This window comes from Neofelis nebulosa, chromosome 3, assembly GCF_028018385.1.
Source record: "Neofelis nebulosa isolate mNeoNeb1 chromosome 3, mNeoNeb1.pri, whole genome shotgun sequence".
In the NCBI taxonomy this organism is placed as follows: Eukaryota; Metazoa; Chordata; class Mammalia; order Carnivora; family Felidae; genus Neofelis; species Neofelis nebulosa.
Genome location: NC_080784.1, coordinates 106804695 through 106831554, shown reverse-complemented (window position 1 = coordinate 106831554; position 26860 = coordinate 106804695). Strand labels below are relative to the sequence as shown.

Here is a 26860-nt window from a genome sequence, read left to right as displayed (position 1 = left end):
TCTGTAAGTTTACTTTTTGCATTTCTCTGATCCCAGTGCTCTCAGTCCTGTACTCCAAACCCACTTCGTTCATATCACTGTTTAATCCAGGTTCCTGGCCTGGTTTTCTGAGAAGGAGCAAATGTGCAGCATGAGTGGAAAATAACAGCTAAACATTAACCTGTTATCTCCCTACCATGAAAAAGGATCAAAACAGGAACAGATAGAATAGGGCAAAATTACTGTCTTGTTATTTGCTGTCTTCATTTTTCTATCATTTCCATGATAGTAGCTCATCACAAAGCTCTCTGAGGGCAGAAACCATGGCTGGTCTAACTTTGTATCCATCAAAGCACTTAACACATACCTACTTTACTCCCCTTTCCTGTAAACAATGCAAACCAAAACTGTATTTTCAGGGCAACATACATTTATTATATTCTCACATCTCTTAAATCCTTCTCCAGATGTCACCTCAGTGAGATGACTGCAGCCCACCTTTTGCCCTCCTATACCCCAGCACTCCCAATATCCTTAATCACTTTTTTAACACCACTTTCTAACAGTTTAATTTATTATGTCTCTTGTCCCCTGTCTCCCCTGCTTAAACAAGAAGTAACTAAGGACACAGGGATCTTTATGTTCACTGATGACTCTAAAACACCTATAATAGTGATGCCCATTAGGTGAGAATGCAGCATATGTCTTTTAGTGAATGAATGAATGGATGGATATTTTTAATGTGTATGTCTTTTTTCCTTAAAGTATTCAGTTAAAGTAGAAATATTTACTAGATTGATAGTTCTCAGCCTGTTTTTTCAACCAACATACCTTGATTCTGGTGCATCCCCCTAAAGCAGAGTTTCTCAACCTTAGCACTGTTTTCACATTTGGAACCAGAGCAATCTTTGTTGTGAGAGGCTGTTATGTGCATTGTAGGATGTTTAGAAGCATCCCTGGCCTCTCTTCACAAGGTAGTGAAGGTATACACACATCCAGACACATAAACACACACCCCAGTTGTGACAACCAAAAATGTCTCCAGACATCTCCATATGTCCCCTATGGTGCAAATTAGCCACAGTTGAGAACTACAGACACAATATATGATCCAACCCACTTCCAGGTTACTAACTCTTTCTCACTTAAGATTATATAGCACCTTGCTCACTTACCCCCTACCAGTACTTAAAACATCTTAAAGGCTTAACTTTCAATACCATGTCCATTTACTTCCTTAACTTCCTCACTTGCATTGAGCCTATTCTCCATCTCAGCCACCTGCTCCCGTCATGAGACTTAGACCTTGTATTCACCAAATAACTACACATTTCTGAAGTCTTGATTTAAAGCATCTCCTACTTTCTACCTCATACCCTTAGTTTTATAGCTCTACCATTCTTCAACCCCATTACGCTTCAATCCTTTGACCCCACTAGTTTTTTCATTTCAATCTCACTTTGCCTATGACTTCCCTTCTTACCAGGCTTGGATTCCACAATCACTCCTTTGCAAAAACTCAGTCCCTCATTCCTTTTATCTGCCAAACTCTAGCTATGATTTCATCAACTTAGCACCTAGTTTGTGCTAGCGTCTGACTGTTGAGATAGAAATATGTACATTTTACAGCTCTCACCTTAATTTTCTTTTTATGAAAACTTGAAAGTCTTACACTAGATATGAGACCTGTACTTGAATGTGAATTTACAGAAGTCTGTATTGAAAACTTGAGTTTTCTAATGACTGCCTATTTAAATACAGCCTTCCATTTCCTCCTGTAAAATTACTGGAAGTTCTAAGTTGTTCAAACACTCTAACACCCCTAAGTGGGGCTTGCAATATATAGATTAAGTTTCTTAACTATGTCAGCTCAAAAAACTGAACAGTGCTACAAAGATGATTTAGCTTATACATCCACCTATTCTTGATCTATAATACTAATAATTTCCTGTGCTTCCTTGACTCCCCTTTTCCAACCATAAGTCATCAGAGACCTTTTAAATTCAGAAAGCTTCTTATATATTGTTCCCAGAGAAGATCCTCTTGTAGGTTCCACTTCAAAATTTAAGTAAAGTTTGGGATTATTTCACATCTTAAAACAGTAAAAAGTAATAGTCATGGAGAAAGATCAGATTTACTTCTCACTCCCACTTTCTGGGTACTGATACTATATTATGAAAATTCAGTTTGTCTAGGGCCCCCTGGGTGGCTCAGTTGGTTAAGCACCCAACTTCAGCTCAGGTCATGATCTCATGGTTTGTGAGTTCAAGCCCCACATCGGGCTTGCTGCTATCAGTGCAGAGGCTGCTTCAGATCCTCTATCCCCCCTCTTTCCATCCCTCCCCCACTCACACACTTGCTCTCTCTCAAAAATAAAAATTTTTTTTAATTCACTGTGACTAATTAATGTATTCAGGTTTCAAAGTAAAACCTCAAGTGATTTAACGCCTTTCTAAAAAGAATAATTGTGAATGCATCCTTGAAAGTGGTGCTGAAATGTTTCCATATTATCTTTAGAATGGAATTGAAGAAATTCTCTTGAGCTTCATTGTCCAGTGCAGTAGCCAGTAGCCCAAAGTGGCTACTGGAGTACTTGAAATGTGGTTGGTCTGAAGTAAAATGTGCTAAAAGTATAAAATATGCACTGGATTTTGAATACTTGGTATGAAAAAGAATACTAAATATACTGTCTCTATAGATAATAAGCATTAAATATCCCGATTTTATATTATATTTTGCAATGCTATTTTGGATATACCAAGTTAAATAAAATATTAAAATTAATTCCACCTGTTTGGATTTTTTTATCTTTTAATGTGGCTACTAGAAAAAGTCACATTTGTTGCTCACATTGTATTTCTGCTAGACAGTACTGGTCTAGAGAAATAGTTTGGCATAAACTAGGCATCCTATTTTATTATATCTTTAATACAGTCTCTTACATTGTTTATTACATTGTTTATAAATTTTAAGCTTGGATTATGAGACATTCCCTTCATACGTGAACTTTTTATATCCTTTCACATAATTACAGTACTGTTCAACCTGAAAAAAAAAAGTCACTACAACAATATTTTCCACTCTTTGAAAGAGCTGTGTCACTTCACTAAAATGATCCTTGTATCTAAACTAACTGTATAAATATATTCTACATTATCTGAAAATTGGGTCTTCAGCGAGTAAACAAAGAAACAACATTTCTACAACAAGGAAATTTCGTTTTAAAATACCCAAGTGTTAAAGTCTTGTGCAGTCTTGCCTTTAATGTGCCCCTTCATTCCTGGACTACTGCAATAGTCTTGTCCAATGGCCTTGCTGCTTCAGGTTTTAACTTTTTCAGTCCCTCCTTCACACTGCAGCCAGAGTGAGGTTTCTATCTGACAATATAACTACTCTTCTATATACCCTTCAAGAGTTCTCCACTCTCTACACAATAAAGTTCAAATTCCTTAAATGATATGCAAATTCATCCAAGAATGGCTCTTGCCTACCTGACCTCAGCCTGGTCTCCATGCCCCTGTCATTTTAGCTGCTTGAAGAGGTATCCCACACACCTGCCTTTATTCGAACTATTTGCAGTATCATCCCCCACCTCCCATCTTAACATGACAACTGATTTTATCACTCAAGTCTCAAGTCCAGAACCTCCTAGGAAGCTCTTGCTGCCCTGCCTGAAAACTGACCAATCCTGCCTCTGACACTCTCACTAACACTGTCAGAGCATTTATAACAATTTCTAAGACAAATTAAGATGTCAGGTCTCCCCAGGTAAAGGCTCCTTAAGTGTAAGGACCATGCTATACTCACTTTCATATCTTCAGCACTAAGCAAAGTGCTTGGCACAGACAAAAAAGTCTTAGTGTATGTTAAATAACCTTTTCAAAGGCATCCACGTGCACATATATAATACTGTCATCCCTAACTTACTGAAATCAGTCAGCTTCTCACCAGTTCTCATAAAAACACCATCACTAAAGTGTCTGTTACACTTGTTGAAATCCTCCAAATATCTAATGTTCTTGTTAAATGCTGGCTGTTTACTAGAAGCACCTGTACCACTTTTAAAAATATAAATGCCTAGGGTGTCCTGGGTGGCTCAGTCGGTTAAGCATCCAACTTCAGCTCAGGTCATGATCTCAGTTTGTGGATTCAAGCCTGTGTCAGACTCTGTACTGACAGCTCAGAGGCTGGAGCCTGCTTAGGATTCTGTGTCTCCCTCTCTCTCTACCCCTCACCTACTCACACACTCTCTCTCTCTCTCAAAAGTAAACATAAAAAAGAATTTTTTTTTAATATATAAATGTCTAGGTCACAAATCTCTGAAAATATTAAATTAATAGGGCTGATGTAGAACGATAGGTGATTCCAATTCACAGTCAGGCTTGAGAACCACTACAACCAACACTTAAAGGCATAGTGATAACTCCTGCCCCTGCATGTCTAGAATCTCTCCAAGTGAAGTGAGCATCGTAAGAGATTACATAAAGGTATCAAAACCCAAAACTCATACACATTACATACATATTCTGTGTTCTCCAATCAAGCAGATTTCAGCCAGTAGATTTAAGTCTACTCCAAAATTAGTATGCTCACCAATCAGGAGTTGATATTAAACTGAAAATAAAAATAATATATATACCTGACTAGAAGGGGGAAAAAAAACACTATTCTTGTCAAATGAATCTCTTTATTGGTACCTACACTTTTAAACTTGTCCTGATTTAAGGAAATGGACCAGTAAACCTAAGCAGTGATTCCCACGCTCCTTTCACTCCAATTATTTTTAGACATAATCACATGCTTGGAATTTGAAGAGCATCCAACAGAAGACTGGATTAGTTTGCTAACCAAATATTTGTCTTCTACTGTCACCTCTCTTATACTTCAGGGATAATACTTTGGCTGAGGTTCCCAGTATGACTGCAGATTTTGAAAACATTTACTGTAGTTCTAGGCTTCTCAAGAAAACATATCAAGGAAACTTTTTTTTTTTAACATAAAAACTAGTCCAGCTTTTGTTACTTAGACAAACTTTATTGTATTCAAAAATGCAAACATTTCAGGTTTCGGCTGACACACCATTCAGTTGTTTGCTTTGCTGAAATGCCTTCGACTACCCCTCAAATAAATAGTGGATGAAATTACCAGACAGGCTTCAGCAAGAAAGGATCTGAAACACAGCAGCTTAGTAAGATCCAATGTCCTCATTTTTCTGAGATTCTGAACAATAAAGAACAAAAAATTACTGGAATTAAAAATAGAAGAGTTGGGGCACCTCGGTGGCTGTCGGTTAAGCATCTAACTCTTGATTTTGGCTCAGTTCGTGATCTCACGGTTCGTAAGATCAAGCCCCAGGTCGAGCTCTGTGCTGGCAGCATGGAGCTTGCTTGGGATTCTCTTTCCCTCTCTGCCCCTTCCCTGCATGTGTGTGCATGCGCACACGTCTTCTCTCGCTCTCTCAAATAAACATAAAAAAAGTGATTGACTAAAGTTACTTGTATAAATGATTACAGTTGCTTAGAAGCCTCCGTAGAACCTTGCACTGTCATATATGTGTGTGTGTGTGTGTGTGTGTGTGTGTGTGTGTGTGTATTCAGGAAATGGTTTTAGCATGATTGACAGTATTAGGTATACCACCAAAGAGCATGTTCTTAATGAACTCTACTAGATACTAGGTCATGATGAAGCATATGCTAAGCATCTGATACTCTGTGTCTTTAAAACGTGACTCCATTATCTCTGTGCCTCATCTTTGTAATTACAAAGACCTAGACATTTCTGATTTTCAGAGCAACAATCTTTAACAATTTCCAGCTGCTATGGTGTTTCTAGGAAAAAAATGAAAGATAAAATCAGGTAAAGCTATATTTTTGATCAAATCAAATTTGCAGTAGAATCACAGAAATAAGAGAGTCCTTGATTTGGGTACATTCTTCCCTCCAATACGATGTCTGTTACCAGAACAAACAACTAAAAGGAATTAGTGTAACATTCAGGAATTTTTCTCTCACTTATATTGCTGCAGCACCATAGAGAGAGGGTCATATCATGATACTCATAATTTAGAGTATCAAAGACAAGCAATTTATGTCATATAAGAATCATAGGAACTCCAAAAACACTTGATTTATCCCAAGTTTCCACTTCAAAATGCCAACAGGATATTGCATTCATTCCAACGTCTGTATTGCATTAACACTAGGGAAAAATGTGAAGAATGAGATAGAAGACCTTTAAATGGTGATTCACCAACTATCTCAGTTTTTGTGCTGGCATTAAAATAAGTGTTTAGAACATATCACAACATGTGAAAGTTACAAACGAATTAGAATTTGATTACTAGAACTGTCGGCCTTACAATAAAGTATCCTTATCATGCAAAGAGACTATATAAAATGAAGGTAACAGCATAGTGGATCTGAAGTAACTGCATTGTGATCTCAACCTCCCAGGCCATCATTCTTAGATTGTTCAGATATGAGGATTATATAAAAGAATGACTACAAAGGCAAAAAAAAATTAACATAAAGAGCTGTCATCCCATAGTATAAAATAACACAGATGGGAATAGCAATCTAGGCCTTATTCAGAAATAGGTGTTCAAGAGCACCAGCCTATATCATCACTGCAAGAATTAGGCACCAAAAAAGGCCTGATGAACAAGAACCCATTATATGGAATATGCAGAAGTCCACTAGTTAAAGCAGTAGAGATACAAATAAAAAACAGGAGTGAAAGCTCATTCCAAAATATACCCAGGGTGCCTGGGTGGTTCAGTCGGTTAAGCATCTGACTTCAGCTCAGGTCATGATCTCACAGTTCTTGAGTTCAAGTCCTGCGTCAGGCTCTGTGCTGACAGCTCAGAGCCTGGAGCCTGCTTTGGATTCTGTGTCTCCCTCTCTCTCTGTGCCCCCTGCTCGCTCACTTGCTCTCTCTCAAAAATAAATAAACATTTAAAAAAAAACAAATTTCCCCTACCAGTAGACCTTAAATTATACTCCCAAGAAATCTAAAAGGAAGGTAACCTCTCAGAACATGACAATATTGCTTCTACGTTGCAGTCTCTGCAATTCCAGAGGAAATCTGTTTTTGCAAATTTAAGAGTTTCTGATGATTAAAGGAGGGTTGTTTTAATCCAAAGTCCTTGAACCCAGAAAAGAAACAAAATTTGGAGCTTATTCTAATCACTAGTAACTGTCCTTATGCCTTTTAATGAGCTTACTGCAATAAAGATGTGAGCTGTAGCTCCTTAGGCACTTCAAAACAGGAAGTCTATGAAATCTGGTAAAGGTTACAGACCAAGGCAGATGGATATAAAACACATTTGCAAAATAATTTTCTCCCTACACACATTAAAAGAATCTTGCATTATATCTAAAATACATCAAAATGCTGCATATCATAATCTGCTCCTCTGCTTTTTAATCAACTGTCTTTATCTTCTGTGCAGATAAAGGGAAGAAGTTCAGAAATGACATATGGAAGGAATTATCTGTTGATCCAGGTTTAAAATACCACCATTCTCTAAAGAGTCAAACATTCTTAAATATATCCACTATCTGGCAACTAAGCCCTCACTTTCATCATGCAACAACCATTTAGGAGTATATCCTATGTGCCAAGTAATATATTAGACACTAGGTTTATAAACAGAAAGGAGATGATTACTGACTTTAAGCAATCATCTAGAAGGAGCAGGCCAGAGGAGGAATAATGACATGTACACAAACAAACCCAAACCCAAACATGTAGCAAAAAAACAAAAACAAAAAACAAAAAGAAGAAGAAAGAAAGAAAGAAAGAAAGAAAGAAAGAAAGAAAGAAAGAAAGAAAGAGAAAAGAAAGAAAGAAAGAAAAAAAGAAAGAAAGAAAGAAAGAAGAAAGAAAGAAAGAAAGAAAGAAAGAAAGAAAGAAAGAAAGAAAGAAAGAAAGAAAGAAAACAAAAAAGACCTTCCAAAAGTCAGATCAAAGTGTTCAACTCAAGTGGAATTTTTGGGTAATTTCCCTACTTAATACTTTAAGCCTTGAACCCTGAAGTCTATAACTTTTAGCAGAGACTTAAAAGACGAAGCATTTAGAAAACAGGATAATCTAAACTGAACCTACTGAAGTATTTTGCCTAACCTCTAAACCCTAAGACAGGCTTCTCCAGGTTCCTTGTAGTTTCCTACCTTATTCTTCTCCAGTGGTCAGTGGAATAAAATCACCCAGAATTTTCTACTGTTGAAAATAATAATCTTTGATTCTCTTTTTGGAACCCTAACATATAACAACCAACATTTGTTTTGAATTTCACATTTTATAAAATACTTTCAGACATTTAGCAGGTCATTTGTTCTTCACTGTGGAATATTATTGCCTTCATTTCATGAGTGGGAAAACTGAGGCTCCAAGAGGCAAAATAATTTTCACCAAAGTGAATAGTTAAAATTGGAGAACTGTGACCTTGGTCTCAATGGCCAGATCCAAGTCTCTTGTTACACAGTACCAAGTTCTACTGACTTTTGTCACCATGACTCTACCTTCTCTCCCTCCTTTTCTTTTCCATCTTCTATTTCTATTACAATAGTCCCCCTCCAGTTCCTACCATACTGAGTCTTAATCACTTGGTAACACAGACCAATTGGAGTCACTCCAGTAGCATGTGTGCAAAGATTCTTCATCTAATTTGAAGCTCATTCACAGACTCCTGGATTAATAATTTTGCTTTACATCCTCAGATCAATCCTATATATCTCCCAATGACTTGTCTTAAAACCCCTCTTAGATCACATTTCAAGGCTCAAAACCTTTAGTGGTTTCCCACCACCTAGTGAATGAAACAAAAATTCACTATTCCGGCATTTCAGACCTTTCCTGCTTCTCTCCCTCTCTCTCTTTAAAGTTTACTTATTTATTTTTGAGAGAGAGTGTGTGAGAGTGAGGGGAGGGTCAGACAGAGAGAGAGAGAGAGAGAGAGAGAGAGAGAGAGAGAGAGAGAATCCCAAGCAGGCTCTTCGCTGTCAGTGCAGAGCCCAATGTGGGGCTCAATCTCATGAAACATGAGATTGTGACATGAGATAAAATAAAGAGTTGGACATTTAACTGACTAAGCCACCCAGGCACCCCTGGGTCTTTCCTGCTTCTCTACTGTAAGTCCACTACCAAAACTCCAGATCACTATCTTAACTAATAACTCCCATCGTTCAAATATGTCTCATGCTTCTTTCACCACTATTCTCTCAACATTAGATGGTTACCCAGCTCCAGTCTCTATCAATCCATGAATACAACCTCTTGTGCTTGGACACACTTCATAACAGAACTTAGTCTTCCTCCCACATACAGCCCATTCCATCTTTGAATTGTTTTAGTGTTAAGTAAATAAAAAAATAAACAACTCTTTGGTTAAAATGAAAATTATATTTTCTCCCATTAACATCTGAAGTATCTGAAGCAACAAGTAACAAATCTAATCTGATTCCACACAATCTCCCCTGTCTGTTTGCCTTCCCTGGTGTACCATGTCATTTTTTCATGATGTGGCCCCCAGAACTGAGCCAAGTTCTCTCTGTTTGATAGTGACAGTGCTTTTGTCTCTGACAATAGTTTGAGCATAGTAAGAATAGCTAGGCTCATCACTGCTTTGCCTTGACAATATTCTTTCAGTGCTGCTCAAAACTGATAAACTTTGTGAGCAACTGCATTACATCACTGACTTGTATTAAGGCTGAAGGACTCTAAAACCCATGCAGTCATTTTCACGTGTGCTACATTTAAGCCACATTTCCTGGAACTAAAGTCAGCATTTTACTTCCTTCTTATTCTGCACTGCTTGTTAGGATCAAACTATCAAGACCTTTTCCCATCATGTATCCTATCTTCCAATATGTGTCTCTCCCAATCTTCTGGCATCCAAAAATATAATTAATTTACCATCAGTGTCCTTTTTTAGTTTTGTGATTAATATGTTGAATAGGACATGGATAAGTATCCTACGAGCTCTATTACATTCTTCCTCATCATCATTCCTCAAACATATCCAGATCATATTCTGTTTTATCCACTAGGCAAGTGGGTCTTAACCTTTAGTGTTGAGAAGGATCATCAGAGATGCTTGATAAAAATGCCAACTCCTGAGGCTTGGCTCTAAAGATTCAGTAGATCTGGAGGAGGGGCCCAGGAATCTGAATTTTTAACAAGCTAAATGTATCTAATATTGTGGTGGAAAGACCACACTTTAAAAATTGTGCCCTGAATTTTTTTTTGATACTATTTTATCAGCAATATCAATATCTCCCTCTTCTGGGTTCCTATAGCTACCCTGAGAATTCTTATCATAGCAATGATCCTTATCTGTCTTCTCTCCACTATATCCTATAGCATATTCCTGGGAATATTAAATTTTTGTTAAGTCAATGAATGAATATAATCTTTATTGTGTGTGCCGTTGATGTAACACATGAATGTATTAAACCCACTGATATATAGGTGAACTCTCAAACTCAATTATTATCCCAGAAATGACAAAGGCTATGTAAAATACAGATATGTGTCTTCTGCACACTTTACAAATGGAAGATTACTTCATAAATGTTTACCAAAATAGATAAGAGGAAATGAATAGAGATCCTAGAAACAAAGATATATGAGAACTGAGCATACAAGATAATTGACATAAATCTTTGGGTAAAGAATGTAACGTTCATAACTAAGATTTAACTTAAAAAAAAGAAGAAGAAAAGAAAAAATAAAGCTCCATCATTAGATACAAAAAAATATTTAAATTTTTTTTAAAAAGAATGTAATGTTCAATACAAAGTGCTGGTAAACTATCCATGAAAGTAGAAAATGAGGCTCCTTTCTCATACTATGTATACAAAAAATAAACAGTAAACAGATTAAAAACCTAAACATGAACAAAATTATACATTTTCTTAGTGAAGAAGTAAGATAAAATCTTCATCATGTGGGGCTAGGAAAGGATATTTAAAATTTTTTTTTAATATTTACTTTTGATAGAGACAGAACACAAGTGGGGGAGGGGCAGAAAGAGAAGAAGACACAGAATCGGAAGCAGGCTCCAGGCTCCGAGCTCCGAGCTGAGCTGTCAGCACAGAGCCTGATGGGGCGGGGGGGGGGGGGGGGGGGGCTCGAACTCACAAACTGTGAGATCATGACCTGAGCCAAAGTCAGACAGTTAACCGACTGAGCCACCCAGGTGCCCCTAGGAAAGGATATTTTAAATAAATATAAAAGATTTTATCAAACTTAAAAAATTGACACATATTAAACATATTAAATGAAGATATTAAAATATCTTCATAAGAAAAAGATTTTAAACAAGTGGATAGGACATAACCCCAGACTGAGAAAAGGTATTTGTAACACATAACAACAAAGACTCTGTGCACAGAACAAATTTTTTAAATCAATTTCAAAAAGACAATCCAATAGAAAGATAAGCAAAGAATATGAACAAAGAAATTCATGAAAGAGGAAGACACTAATCAGGGAAGTGGAACTGAAAAGAAATCCAAAAAGTCTAAGATTGACAAAAACTAAAAATGTTGATAGATAATATCAAGTTGAAGTGGGGACTTGAGGAAATGGACTTACCTACTGCCATGATATAAATGGATGCAATTACTTTAGAAAATAAATTAATAGTGCTAAGTAAAACTGAATTGTGCCCATACTCTAGCAAAATGCTCCCACATATGTGTACCCAATGAGACATACAATAGATGTCTATTACAGCATTGTTTTTTCATAGTGAAAGAATTGAAACCAACTAACTATCCATTAGTAGGGAACTAAATAAATTGTGATTTAGCCTTACAATAGGAGTTAAAATTCACATGGTGGTTAAAGTGAACAAAATCTATATGGATAAATTGTAAATGTATAGTGAAGCCTTGTATCACATATGGAAAAATATAAAACAAATTCTTGCTTGTAAGAATTTTTCAATGACACGTTATACATTTTATATAAGACTTTTTATTATGACCATTTTCAAATATACACAATTAGAATAACACAGTGAAACTCCTGTATCATCACCTTGCTTCACTAATTATCAATATTTTGCCAAGGATTGGTATACATTTTTAAATCCCAAAATTCATGCTGAGGAAATGGCCATTAGTCAGGCCCACAAAAGAACACAGGACAAGAACAAAGGAGAGCCAGGTCCTAGTGCAGACACTGCCACCATGAGCAGTGTGACTCTGGCACACCATTTTTCTCTGTATGGCCTCCCCTCTCAACTGGGAAGACTTCAGACTGAAGTGATAAAATGTTTGGGAGATGAAATAATCAGGATGCAACCTGGACTGTCTAGAAGGTACAAATAGAGAAATCTAAAAGACACAAAACACCAAGATCCAAAGGATCAAAAAATAATAAAAACTTCACTCCCTACTCTTAGTATCCACTACTGGGTCATCTGAGATCTCCTCTAGGTCTACTGGGATATGATTTCACCCTCAGATAAGTTCTTGAGGGAAGCACTAACATAGCTGCCTCCCCTCCCAAAATGCATCTTCTCTTCCCCCAAATACAGAGTTTGCTTTAACACTGGCGTAGCAAGTAGCTTCCAGAGGGCTCTCGTTGCTCCTTCTGTTACCTCCCCCACTTCCACAGTGCCGTGGGCACAGGTAAAGAAGACTGGTAGCCTGGCTCTGTCACCCCAAGTTTCTAGTATGCTATGGAGCAGGAAGGAATTGGAAGCACTGTCAAATAAGAACCCAATGGACTTGTTTGGAAAGGTGGACACATACCTCTTGAAGCAGTGTGCTGCTGTAAGGACCCAGCAGCTACTCAAGAGCGTGGCCCCACAAAGGAGCCTGCCATCTCCATGGGATGACTTAAGCCGGAGGGACACTTGCCAAGGCCAACCACCCCTAAGAAGAAAGTAAGCCACTTGAGTCCGTATAAGGGAGAAAAGCAAAGAAAAGCATCCATTAAGACAATGACTTGGAAGGCTTGCAGGTGGGAGGAAAGCCACATAAAAGGGACCCTAGCAGGTAAGATATCTCCCTACTTTGAAAATGGTACCCCTACAACCTGGAGCAGACCACACTGAAGATCTGCTTATGGACATTTGTATGCATCCCACCCACCTCTGACACTCATGGAAAAAACTCAGTCTTCTCGATATTTCATTGCTTGAAGTGTATTTTCTCTCCTCACTACCTCACCTAAGCAGCCCGAAGAAGTATTTCATTAAGCAAAGTACTGGGTTTCCATTAGTAAACGCAACAAAAAAAAAAAAACAAAAAACAAAAAAAAACATTTAAAAGAGTCAAGTCTAAAACAAATATATTCTAAATTAAATGAATTTTGTAGTTACATATTTTTCAGACCTCCTCTTAGTGAGATTCAACAACAACTTTTCAGCAACGTATCTATTGTATAAATCAGGAGGTAGTGATCTAAGAACACAGTCTACATAAAGTAAGTGTAGATTAAAAGAAAAAAAAACATGTAATCTGGATTTAATTTAGGAAATTAAGTAAGTAAAATAAATCCCTCATATCATAGTAGAAAAACCCCCAAATTGTAACACTGCATGTACATAAATAGTTTTGTAATATGTAAAATCTCTGAAGGACCTTTTACCTTAAAGAATTTTTCCCACCAATGATCCGCTTCTGCCGACGGTGCAGTAATCTCAAACCACAAACAGATGAGAGGGATTCTGAAGCAGACAGAGGTTATTAATCAGACTGTCGTATTGCTGACAGTGTGACAAAGACACAAGTGACACAGTCTCCTGCCGTTTCTTTCTCTATTTTAAAACATCTTTTCTCCTCAAATTATAGGATACCTTCTCTTATAATACAAATTAAAAGCTGGGGCGCCTGGGTGGCTCAGTTGGTTAAGCGACTAACTTTGGCTCAGGTCATGATCTCACAGTTCATGAGTTGGAGCCCCGTGTTGGGCTCTGTGCTGACAGCTCAGAGCCTGCAACTTGCTTTGGATTCTGTGTCTCCCTGCCTCTCTGCCCCTCCCCCGCTTGTGCTCTGTCTCTCAAAAATAAATAAACATTAAAAAATTAAAAAAAAAAAAAAGAAAAGAAAAGAAAAGTCTTCTCATTTAGCCAAGGCAACAAGAATTCACAAGCAGACAAGGAACTTTATGAGGTTTCCCACATTCAGCTGTGACCCTGTCTGGCATGTCATCCCACGGGCGCCTACAGCCCTCCCTCTGCTGATTACAGAGACTGTTTCGGAGTGCAGGAACATTAAACAAAACAAGAGAATTGCAAAGGTATTACAGGTCTAAGTAATTTGCTTTTCACATACAACACTTTCCAGGCCACTTATAAAAATGTAACTTAGAATGGGATTCTGATCTATATCTACATTTATATTTACTCATATAGCATATTATTATATGGAAAGGGTTTACTAAACAAAGTGGCATTTTAGGAAATACAGTCAAATTTCCCAAGATAACAGACTCTCACAAGAGCATAAAAAAAGAATTAAGAACGAAAATATATGAAAAGGTGGTATACAAAAGAAAGTAAATAAAATAAAGTATAGCTATTTAAAAAAAATTTTTTTTAATGTTTTTATTTATTTTTTGAGACAGAGAGAGACAGAGCATGAGCAGGGAAGGGGCAGAGAGAGAGGGAGACACAGAATCTGAAGCAGGCTCCAGGCTCTGAGCTGTCAGCACAGAGCCCAACGCGGGGCTCGAACTCACAGACTGTGAGATCATGACCTGAACCGAAGTCGGATGCTCAACCGACTGAGCCACCCAGGTGCCCCAAAGTATAGCTATTTTAAAAATAATTTTAGAAGGAGGGGAATCTCTACAGGGGTATTTTGTTTCTTTGGTTAAGTACATGTGTACCAAGTATAGATTGACACTTTTTCTATCTGTGTAAGAAGAGAAGGTGGGGAATTGTGCCAAGAGCATGAAAATCTAGTCTGCACTAATATTCCCCCATAATAACCAGGTAGAAGTGAGCTCAGTAGGGAATCAACACTAGTTATTTTTTCATGGAGAAAAAGGTTAAACAATGTTTACCAAGATCACCAATTTGCCAAGTGATCTCAGAGGCATGCTGTCAAACTTTAATTCTCATCTCTTAGGATATGAATCCTCTAGATGACACAGCAAATTATAAGATATTAGAAAAACATAAGTTTCAAATAATGGTCCAAGTCAGGTCAATGTATATAAGGCCAAGATAAAGAATGATGTAATACTGAGCAAGCAAAACTGAAAGTTTACATCATTCCAGGGCAAAGCACCAGATTGCAAAAGTGTAAAATCTAATAAGGCGTAAAATCCACGGCTACAAAAAAAAATTTTTTAAGCAAAATGAAATTCATTTATAAAAGGATCCCATCAGATGACCAATAACCAATGCCTTGAGTTTCAGTCCCCTTATAGAAGTCTCTAGGTCTTGAGCCTCAATACAAAATCAGTAGGTTAACAAACCAAATTATGTAATCCAGCTTGTCTAAGAGGAAATATTTTTTTTTAAGTTTACTTATTTATTTTGAGAGAAATAGTGTGCGGGAGAGGCAGAGAGAGAGAATCCAAACCAAAATCATTTTACAATTATTGAATTTTTATGTTTTTCTACCACTTAAGAAATTTGACATAATCCAAAGAATTATATTCAATTTTTAACTATAGTTTAAATTACTGAAGGCACTTTAATAAGTTATAATTACTACTTGTATATAAGTATACTATTTAATAATATTAAATATATGATTTAGTAAGCCGATTATGTGTGTATGTGTGTGTGTGTGTGTGTGTGTGTGTGTATATAAAACAAAGCACAAAAGGTTGTAAGTACTCTTCATACTCAAAAGCTCCTCAGACAGTGAAGAATCATATTAACAACATCCAGTTCATTTTTGCATTGTCTTTAGCAATTAAAAGATGTTAGAGGAAGAGAATGTTTAAATACAGATACACCTACTTTTCAGAAAATCCAATGATCAAAACTCTGAGCTTTCAAAACACATAAAGAGATCATTGTTCTATTCATAAAATGTAACCACAGTTTTCTACAAAATAGCTACTTCTTTATTCTAAAGCAGTATTTGTTTCATAAAAGTTACACTCAGCTTTCAATGACCTTTCTATTTAAGTATAAAACACCTATTACTGTGTTGTACTGAAAGATTATTTCTCATTTCCCTTACATTTTTTAATTTCAGAGAATAAAATCTACAAAAGATAACCTTCTTTTTGCAATTACTTTTAAATGTATCTCTATTGTTTAAAATACTAGTGAGAGTGGAAGAAGAAGTTCCTTTCTATGCCATATCTTTAAATTGTCATTTCTGGCCTTGTTTTTGTGAAGTAATTATCAGTTCTAAATCTTCAAGGATACCGACAAGTTTGACAGTTTTATTACATCCAGAGAAGGAATGGTACAGAAATGGCTGAGAACCTGGAAAGGGCCGAATGCCAGAGATTACAAATCCTGTAAATCCACTCTTGCCCCTGAGCTCTGCTCTCCCTGTAAGCCCCATCCAGTCAGATTTGTCAGGAAACCACTGCCTCTTAGTACGAGCACAAGGAACCAGGGATTATATACAGTCTTATGAAGGAGACTTTTGTTATCAAAGTACTGCTGATACTAATCAAGTGAAGAACACTCTTTGACTTGTATAGGCCCTGGAAAATGACTTACCTTTATTACTGTTACCTGTTGCCTTCTTGCCAAAATAATCACAAATGACTCCTGCATCTTCACTGTGGCGGCAGTTATGTCTTCCAATATCTTGTTTGATACAGTCAGCTAGGGACCGCTCATTTCCTGTGCACTTCACATTATCCACATGGATGGGGCCTTTCCCTTCCCCAAAGTAAGCCATGGTTCTTGCTCTGGCAGGGCCCCTGGAAACAGAGCGTTCTTGAGGATGTGGAGAACCAGTCACTCATACATTTTAACACATCACAACATATACTCTCATTCAATTAATTTTAGTGTATTAAACTTAGCATCTATGTATGCTAAAAAAATTTTATTTCATGACTATCAAAAACAAGCTTAAAAGAGGTAATAACTCTACCTTCTTTGTTTTGCTAGCTCACAGTTTCTTTACTGCCCTGGGTGCCTCTAATTTAAGTTCTGCTAAGAAAGTCACATATAATGGCATGTCAAAAATTAATGATAGTCTTTGACTCTAGTTTTTGTTTTTAATTTCAATTTTTTATTTTTTATTATTTTTTAATTTTTAAAAAATATTTTATTTTTGAGAGAGAGAGACAGAGTGTGAGCAGGCAAGGGGTAGAGAGAGAGGGAGACACAGAATCTGAAGGAGGCTCCAGGCTCTGAGCTGTTAGCACAGAGCCCCACATAGGGCTTGAACTCAAGAACCACGAGATCGTGACCTGAGCCAAAGTCAGATGCTTAACCGACTGAGCCAGCCAGGCACCCCTAATTTCAACTATTTAACATTTTTTTATTTCATTTTTATTCTGTTTTGAGAGAGAGAGAGAGAGCACACATGCATGACGGGGGAGAGAGGTAGAGACAGAGAGAGAATCTTAAGCAGACTACATGCTCTGTTTTTTGAGACAGAGAGAGAGAGCACATGATGGGGGAGAGAGGCAGAGAGAGAGAATCTTAAACAGGCTACATGCTCAATCCCATGATTGGGATTCAATCCCACAACCCTGTAAGATCACGGCCTGAGCAGAAATCAAGACTAAGATGCTCAACCAACTGAGCCACCCAGGCACCCCTTTACTTTATTTTTTATGAGGGGGAGGGACTAAAGGAGAGGGAAAGAGAATCTTAAGCAGGCTCCAACACCCAGCCTGGAGCCCAAAGTGGGGCTAAATCTCACAACTACGAGGTCATTTTTTTTTTTTTAATAATAAAGTTTATTTATTTACTTTGAGAGAGAGAGAGTGAACACATGCACATAAGCAGGGGAGGGACAAAGAGAGAGGGGAGAGAGAGAATCCCAAGCAGGCTCCATGCTGTCAGCACAGAGCCCGACCCAGGGCTCAATCTTGCATAAAATGTGACCTGGGCTGAAACCAAGAGTTGGACACTTAACCCACTGAGTGACCCAGGTGCCCCTTAAACTCTAGTTTAAGCAGGAAAAAAAATCATCTCAAAATTTTCTTAAAGACCATAACAGTGTTTTTAAAATTGGTTAAAATTGCTAAGAAAATTATGAGGTTAGATAATAACCCAGGGAACTAAACATTTTAAAGACTACTTTAAAAGTAAAAACATCTGATTTTTAGAAGAAAAAGAAAACCAGGAATCACAAATAGAAGGAACATTTACTTTGGTATGTTACTTTTTTGTTGTTTGTTCTTAATTACACAGTACTGCTTTTTAAATATCCAAATATAAAAGCTGAAAGTGAAATATTTCAAACTAACACCACATTCAAAACTCAATTCCTGATAAATAGATGGCAAAATTACGAAAGCAAAGTTTTATTTTGAGTTATCCTTACAACTTCAAGTAGGGAAAGATTTATTAAACAAGACACAGATGGTATACTTTAAATTAAAGGACTAATTTATTCAATAAAAATTAAGAATGCTACTTTACTAAAAACAACCCTAAGGAAAGTCAAAAGATAAATTAAAAAGTTGATGCATATATTGTATTACATATTCACAAATATATTTGTTGGTGAATCTATCCAATAGAATCGATTCTCATACAAAATAAAAAGAATTCTCAAAATTCATTAAAAAAAGTTTTAAAACCTTAACAACCCAAGAGAAAAACAGGCAAAAGGCAGGTGTCAAATCAAAAGAAACTGACTCATTAAAAATGACAATTTGGCCCAGATTTCTGACATCAAAATATATTCTACTTAACGAAGATAAAATTATTATACTTTCCTTATAATTATGCAAGAAATTTAGCAAAGTTTATTGATACAAATCATCTGAGAAATTAATTTGAATGACCCTCTTCAGCAATGAGAACTGGTCTCACATGCTTGTGGTTGGCAACACATTCACTTCAAAACTGACACAGGGCACCTGGGTGGCTGAGTTGGTTAAGCACCTGATTCTTTATTTCGGCTCAAGTCATGATCTCATGGTTGTGAGACTGAGCCCCACATCAGGCTCAGCGTGGGGTGCGAAGCCTGCTTGAGAGTCTCTCTCTCCCTCTCTCTCTGCCCCTCCCCTGCTTGTGCTCTCTCTCAAAATAAATAAATAAATTAAAAAAGAAAAGAAAAAGAAAAAAACTGATACAGCTACTAGTAAGTTGTAAAAAAACCCTATGCCCAAACAGATGATTCTTACAGTACCCTTAGAGTAAATCTTTTTTAATATAAAACTTATTTAATAACTATGGAAGTAATAAATGCTCACTGTATCAAATTTACAAATAAAAATATAAAAATTCCCAACAACACACTGTTAGCATCCGGGTACATTCCCTTCCTGTACATATTTATGGGGAAAAAACTAACTATAATTTTTAGTGGTTAAAAAAATTCATTGTACACATTAGTGTAGTGGATCTCAAACTTCAGAGTACTTAAAAGACCACTTGGGTTGATTCTGAGTGAGTGTATCACCAGTGGGACTTAGAAATCTATTTTTTCATAAGCTCTAGGTGATTCCTATTCAGGGAGTTCTACATCAAACTTTAACATAGAAAAATTAGAGTTTATTTCCCCGCTGCTGCACATTTACTTTTAAAATTCAAGACTTTTTATAATTATACACACACACACACTTTCTTTTTTTCTAAATGTAATTTTATTTTAAATTCCAGTATAGTTAACATACAGTGTTATATTGGTTTCACATCTACAATATCATGATTTCAGTTCCATCACCTGGTGCTTATCCCAAGTGCACTCCTTAATCCCCACCACCTATTTCACCCACCTCCCCTCTGGTAACCATCAGTTTGTTTTCTTTCTTTTTTTTTTTTAATTTTATTTTTTTAAATTTACATCCAAATTAGTTAGCATGTAGTGCAACAATGATTTCAGGAGTAGATTCCCTAATGCCCCTTACCCATTTAGCCCATCCCCCCTCCCACAACCCCTCCAGTAACCCTCTGTTTGTTCTTATTTAAGAGTCTGTTACACACACACTCTTAAACAGAAGTTTTTGTGGACAGCTTAGATTTCTTCCCAGAAGTAGTATTTTTGTTCAACAGATATAAACATTTTTTAAGGTTCTGGATATATATTGCTGAATACAGGGCAGGTCTTTGGGAAGCAACTTATTCATTTGAAATATGTATAATTAAAATGTGATTATTCAAAGAAAAGTTTTTCTGCTTTATTTTGTGCATCATAGTTCTGATCTATCTGGAATTTATTTCTGCTTAGTGTTAGTATGGGATATAGTTTTATTTTTGTCCCTAAGGTCATTGTCCCAATAACTTTTCCCACTGATTTGAAAGGCTTTTTAAAAAATGTTTTTTAAGTGTTTTTATATATTTTAGAGACAGAGAGAGACAGAGCATGAGTAGGGAAGGGGCAGAGAGAGAGGGAGACACAGAATCCGAAGCAGCCTCCAGGCTCTGAGCTGTCAGCACAGAGTCCGACGCTGGGCTCGAATCCACGAGCCATGAGATCATGACCTGAGCTGAAGCCAGCCACTTAATCGATTAAGCTACCCAGGTGCCTCTAAAAGTCTTTATAATTTAACATTTATCATGCTTACATGTACATAAGTCATTTTTTGGTCTTTACGATACAGTAATCCCCTATCTTGGCTACACATTAAAATTACCTTTGGAAGCTTTTATATTATAGCAAAACCTGAACCCCACCTGACATCAATTAAAGTAAAATCCATGGGAATGGGGCTGGTCATGGGGGTAATATTCTTTTAACTCTCAATGTGATCTTAGTGTACACCTGAGGTTGATAATCACTGCTGTAGTTAGTATCGTTTGATAATCACTGCTGTAGTTAGTATCGTTGACTTCTTGCCTATTCCTGTGCCCGTACCATATGGATTTGATTCCAGATGACTTTTGAAGTCAAGTTCCTCTCCACACCCCTACCCTCAGCCACACCAAGAAAAATAAAACGATTTTTATAAGGGCAGCATTTAATGAATAGATTAATCTCTATTCTTCTTCCCATTCAGGATTGTTGTATATCACTTATTAACTTTTCTACCTTTGTAAAGATTTACTTTTTTTCATATAGGTCTCAATTCTTGTGATTGTTCCTAGTTGGGTAGTTTTTGGGTTTTTTGTTTGGTTTTTGGTTTTTGTACCCTCTAAATGATCTTTTTTTCTTTTTATTTTCTACTTAGCTTATAGGAACTATTGCCTTTTAAAAAAATAACACTAGTTCTAGTGTCTTTCCCATTGATTCTCTTGGGTTTTTTAGTTGGACAATCACATTATTCATGTAACAATTCTGACTTCCTTTTCAATACTGGTATCTCAATGCTTAATGATAGTGGGACTTTCAGATAATACTGAGTCACTGAAGTAATAGCAGGCATGCTTGTTTTGTTCCTGTTTGATGAATATGATAGAAAGGTAAGGTAGTTTTATTTTATCCTAAGCTTCCTAAGAGACATAAGGAAGAAATGGTGATTTTTAACATATAAAGTTTTGCCATTATTAGTTGATCATATTTGTTTTAATTTATAGACAATACACTGAAATACATTAATTGAATGCCTCACTTTGAACCATTTTTATATTCTTGCAATAGACTCCCATTTCTTCAAATCTGTTTAAATACACCATTGGATTAAATGTGCTAATATTTTGTTTGAATTTTTGTATGTAGATTAATGAGATGGAATATAGTTTTCTTGATGTGTGTGTGAGTATACTTGGATTATCTAGTCATGAAATAAATTTATATTAGCCTCATAAAATGAATGGAAAGATTTCCATCTTTTTTCCCACTCTGCATCAATTTATATAACTTGGGAATTACCTGAATTGAAGATCAGTCAAAACTCCTCAGCAAAAAAATCAGAGTCATTGCTTCCATGATCATTAATCTATTTAGGTTTTCTATCAATTTTCATAATTATATTTTTGTTGAAAATGTGGTTTCCTACATAATTGTTCGTTTCATCTAGATTTCCAAATTTATTAGCTAAAAGTAGTTCACAGTATTCTATAATTTTTTAGCCTGATATGTGTATCTGCTCATATTCCTTTTCTTTTCTCTAATGTATATTTGTATTTTTGTATACTTGTATTTTCTCTCCTTTTTCTGAGTTGGAATCGCCAAATATTGCTTATTTTATTAATCTTTTTTTTAAAAAAAACAGAAATAATTGTTGACAATGTGGTTGTATAATGTTAAGCCTTTTGAAATTCAAATAGGCATCATTCAAAGAAAATAAAAAATTAATAGCATTCTGAAATTAAAATCCCAGGTGATTCCCATCAGTGTGGGAAGTGAGGATGAGTGGAGGTAGAAAGTAAATAATAGCATGCTAAGGGAAACTTACAGATAATTTCTGAAATTGGTAAGAAAATATGCCAGCATGTTTGCTAAAATTTTAACAGAACTTCCAGTAAAACAATAAGAATGCTGAGTGTCCAACCACTAAAGAAAGGAAAGAATGAAAGTAGAAAATTGGGTTGCTTGCATATAAAAAAACAGAAGAGTACACAAAGAACAGACAAAAAATCATCATAAATACCATAGAAGTAGATGATAGGTAGAGATAAACGTATAGAAAATAAAATTAGACCCATTAAATAAAATGAAGGATGATTTCTCAGAAATTTATCAACTTACAGACTAAAAGAATGCACCATTTTAGATACATTAGAAATAGAAGTTAGGGAACATTTTAACTAATAAAAGTGCATGATTAAATAAAGAGATTCTCAGCAATGTAGTGGAATTTAAAAAAACTTTGTTAATTTTTTTTTTTTTTTTTAATCAACTAAGGACTGTGTCATCTATAGAAAAAAGGGAGGGGACTTCCCACTAGGCTACAGCCAGGCAGTAATTCACAGCAGACAATTTCAATACATTAGTCTTTAAACTGGGATGTAAGTGCTCCTGGGAGTAGCAGATGACTTTCTAAGGATGCATGGCTTTATGGGAATCAGTATTTAGATCCTCAAATGACATGTGTATTTTCGCCTAAAACTGGTTTGGCTGAAATGAAAATCAACTCTTCAAAATTTTCCTCTCCTACTACACAAAAGAAAGACATATTTTTCACTCATCCCAAATCCTACCACAATGCATTACCCCAAGATTTAAAAGCCTCTGAAGTGGTCAAAAGAACAATTCAAAATATATGATAGCAATGAAGTCTCCTTTAACCAAGCACCATAAACCCAACTCATCAAAGTTAGAAATGGGACCTTTCTTCAGTTTTTATTTCCTATATTTAATACTTACTTACCAAATTTTTGTTTGTGTTGTCTTTAATCGGTTGTATACTAGAAATCATAAACTCTAAAGAGGAACTTTTTAGAAGGATTTAATTTCTCTCTCTTTCTCTTGCTCTCTCCATATACATATACACATGCACATACACACAGGCACACACACATTTGCATAAGTATGTATATATGTATATACTCATATACACGTGTTTTTTAAAGCATTGCAACTTTAGGATACTGTGGAGAAAGAAAATTTTAAATACAATTTCAAGAGAAGGAACTATGTAAAATTTCTCAAGGTCAAAGAAGAGCTTGTTCATGTATTTTTTTAAATTTTTTTAAAAGTTTATATATTTTTGAGAGAAAGAGAGAGAGAGAGACAGAGTGCAAGCAGAGCAGGGGCAGAGAGAGGGAGACACAGAATCCGAAGCAGGCTCCAGGCTCTGAGCTGTCGGCACAGAGCCCGACACAGGGCTCGAACTCACAGACCACAAGATCATGACCTGAGCCGAAGTCGGACGCTCAACCGACTGAGCCACCTAGGTGCCCCTCATGTATTGTTTAAATAGATTACAGACAGTATCAAGTCACTATTATACTGATATTCCATTGGATTATAATTAAAAGTGATATAACTGTTCTATTTTTAAATATCATACACAAATATGCCAGAAACTAAATTATATCCTTTGCAGCTATTTAATTATAAGGTAAAAACTAGATATACTTAATTTTAGGTCTCTACTAATTCTCTAGGGACACACAATTTTGCAAATTCTTTTGAGGGGTACTAAAACAAATACGCAGTACAAGAACAATGTCATCTTGAGAACATATGCTAATGGATTCACACAAAGTTCAAATAGAATGGAATTTCCATCATAGCTATTTAGTCTATCTTGACGAGTGTAACTGATATCAACACATTCTCTCTGAGCCCTCTAAAAATAATATGCTCATATGCTAGACTTTGTCAGACATTATGTAACATGTAATACATAATTAAATAATCCCTTTTACTTTCTGTTCACTCTAAGTATATCTACATTAGTTACCATTCTTGTTTCCTGGTTTTGTTACTTCATTTTGTTTCTCTCATTGTGGAAATACTGTCTAATGCTGTTTGGATTCTCAGTATTTCCAAGGAGTATTTCCTCAGTATTTCCAAAGCCTCACATATAATATAGTTGGCTGGGGTACAGATCTCTGAAACTTCTATTTCTAACACCCAAGCCTTTTGACAGCTTAAAAGTCTTCTGGATTGATTTCTACAAAGACATGCCTTATTAAAGAATTTTTAACAATTCCAAGTAGACCTAGGGGAAAAAATATTCTCTAGTCACATACTTGTTTACAATTGTATATATGTTCTTACATGAAATCCATTTCTCCTGAGTGGAAAATTATAAAAACATTCAAGTGTATTTAGATTGATCAAATAGCCACATGATTCTCATGTAAATATTATTTGATGGTAAATTATACCCTGTGCACTAGAAGATGATTATCCAATTTGTTATAACATTTAATTACTGATTTACTTATTAGGAGACTTTATTTTAAAGAAACAATTACACAGTAAGCTCTTCTTTCAATGCTTTTCTTGATAATTCTTACAGAACCATTATTGAAAATTGCTACAAACTTTGTTCACTTAACCTATATTATTTCTTACCGAAATTCACCATTTAAGTTAAATGCAAAATAGGGGCACCTGGTGGCTCAGTCAGTTAAGTGTACAACTCTTGATTTTGGCTCAGGTCATGATTCACAGTTGTGAGATCCAGCCCCGCATCAGGCTCTGCACTGACAATGCAGAGCCTGCTTTGGAGTCTCTCTCTCCCTCTTTCTCTACCCTCTTTGACTCTCTCTTTCTCTCAAAATAAATAAACTTTAAGTTAAATGTAAAATGGACTAACCAGTAAGTTAAAAGCAATAAAAAATGTAGAAAGAAATTAAAGTGAAAATGTATTGGTGGATATGCTTATGAACTTTTCCTCTCATTGATTAGACACACAATTCAAGGATCAATTTGATCTTTCCCTTCCTATTTCCAAAGATAACACTAGGTTTCCTGGATTATTCTGATAAAAAATAAAAGTTAGCCAAGTAACCAGTCTCAAACAGCAATATACAGTAAAACCTTGGATTGCAAGTAACTTGTTCTGCGAGTGTTCCACGAAATGAACAACATTTCTAATAAATTTTAACTTGAGAAACGAGCGATGTCCTGCAACACGAGTAGTACGTGATGCTAAATGTCACATGATCATGACTGAGTCAGTGGTTCTCTCTCACTGGAGGATTGTGGGTGATCATCTCCCATGCTCCCATGCTTGGTCTCAGGATGTGGTGTTTGGCAGAAATCAGTGATTTTTTAGAACACTGGAATGTGCCCACAACGGGACTAGTGTATTTTTTGTCACTTCAAAGTACCTATGGACAGTCCTTCACTTTTCCATACAAGAGTAAGCTTAGGAATGCTTTGCTTCATTCAAGGTCATTGGATAGGTTCCAACTTGGTAAAGTTGCACAAAAAGAAGAAGATTCCATCGAGCCAATAGGTAGCAGTTAGTGACAGTGAAAGTAGTCCTACACAATAATCCTCCTCTTGTCTCCCTCACACCAGCCACAAAGATTTCCAAAGGTAAGTGTAGGTTAGTTTATTTTTCTTTATATTTTGTAGTTTCTTTATTATTTTGTATTATATTACAGTACTGTAATCATTTTTATATGAATATTTTTGGGTTGTGGAACGAATCATCTGAGTTTCCATTATTTCTTATGGGGAAATTCTCTCTGACATACAAGTGCTTTGGATTATAAGCATGTTTCCTGAATGAATTATGCTCACAAACCAAGGTTTTGCTGTACTTTAATGGCTGATTTTGGATAAATTCACTCTGAATGCAATGTAAGAAAAATAATATATTTTTTTCAAATAAAGGAAGGAGTGTTAGAAAAGTAGTTAGCAAAGGAAATAAATCGTTGACAGAGTTCACCGAGGCATCTAACATAAACTCTTCCTATCTTACTTCTATCCCTCATAATTTGAAAGCTGAAAATCTATGTCATATACCTATCTGAATACTGAAAATCTAGATCCCAAATAATGGACCCATTTACCATAAGACAATTGGAATTACAACCAGGTCCAAAACTGAGCAGGAAATTGAAGTTGTTTCTGGGTAACCAAAAACAACTTTGAATTAAAAATTAAGAAAAAAACATTTGAATTTTCATTAAATTAGAAATACTTTTAAAAATAAAAATGTATTGGGGCGCCTGGGTGGCTCAGTCAGTTGGGCGTCTGACTCTTGGTTTCGGCTCGGGTCATGATCTCACAGTTTCGTGGGTTTAAGCCCCTCATCAGGCTCTAAGCTGGCAGTGTGGAGCCTGCTTGGGATTCGCTGTCTCCCTCTCTCTGCCCCTCCCCCACTTGCACTATCTCTGTCTCTCTCAAAATAAATAAATAAATGTAAAAAAAATTTTTTTAAAGAAAAATGTATTCTGCATAGAATAACCAGTTAAATTTATCAATATTTAAGATATGCATAGATGTATAATTAAAGATTTTTT

At 36.0% G+C, this 26860-nt stretch overlaps 1 protein-coding gene across 2 annotated transcripts in view; it reads right to left on the bottom strand.

Annotated features, from left to right (window-relative positions):
- PRSS12 (serine protease 12) overlaps positions 1–26860 on the bottom strand; it is a 76261-nt gene that overhangs the window by 3862 nt on the left and 45539 nt on the right. For both annotated transcript variants that reach the window (XM_058721519.1, XM_058721518.1), the window contains exons 10-12: positions 16634–16839; positions 13585–13663; positions 12744–12866 (exon numbers count right to left, since the gene is read on the bottom strand). In XM_058721519.1, coding sequence (XP_058577502.1) covers positions 12744–12866; positions 13585–13663; positions 16634–16839 — 408 coding nt within the window. The remainder of the gene's footprint in view (positions 1–12743; positions 12867–13584; positions 13664–16633; positions 16840–26860) is intronic.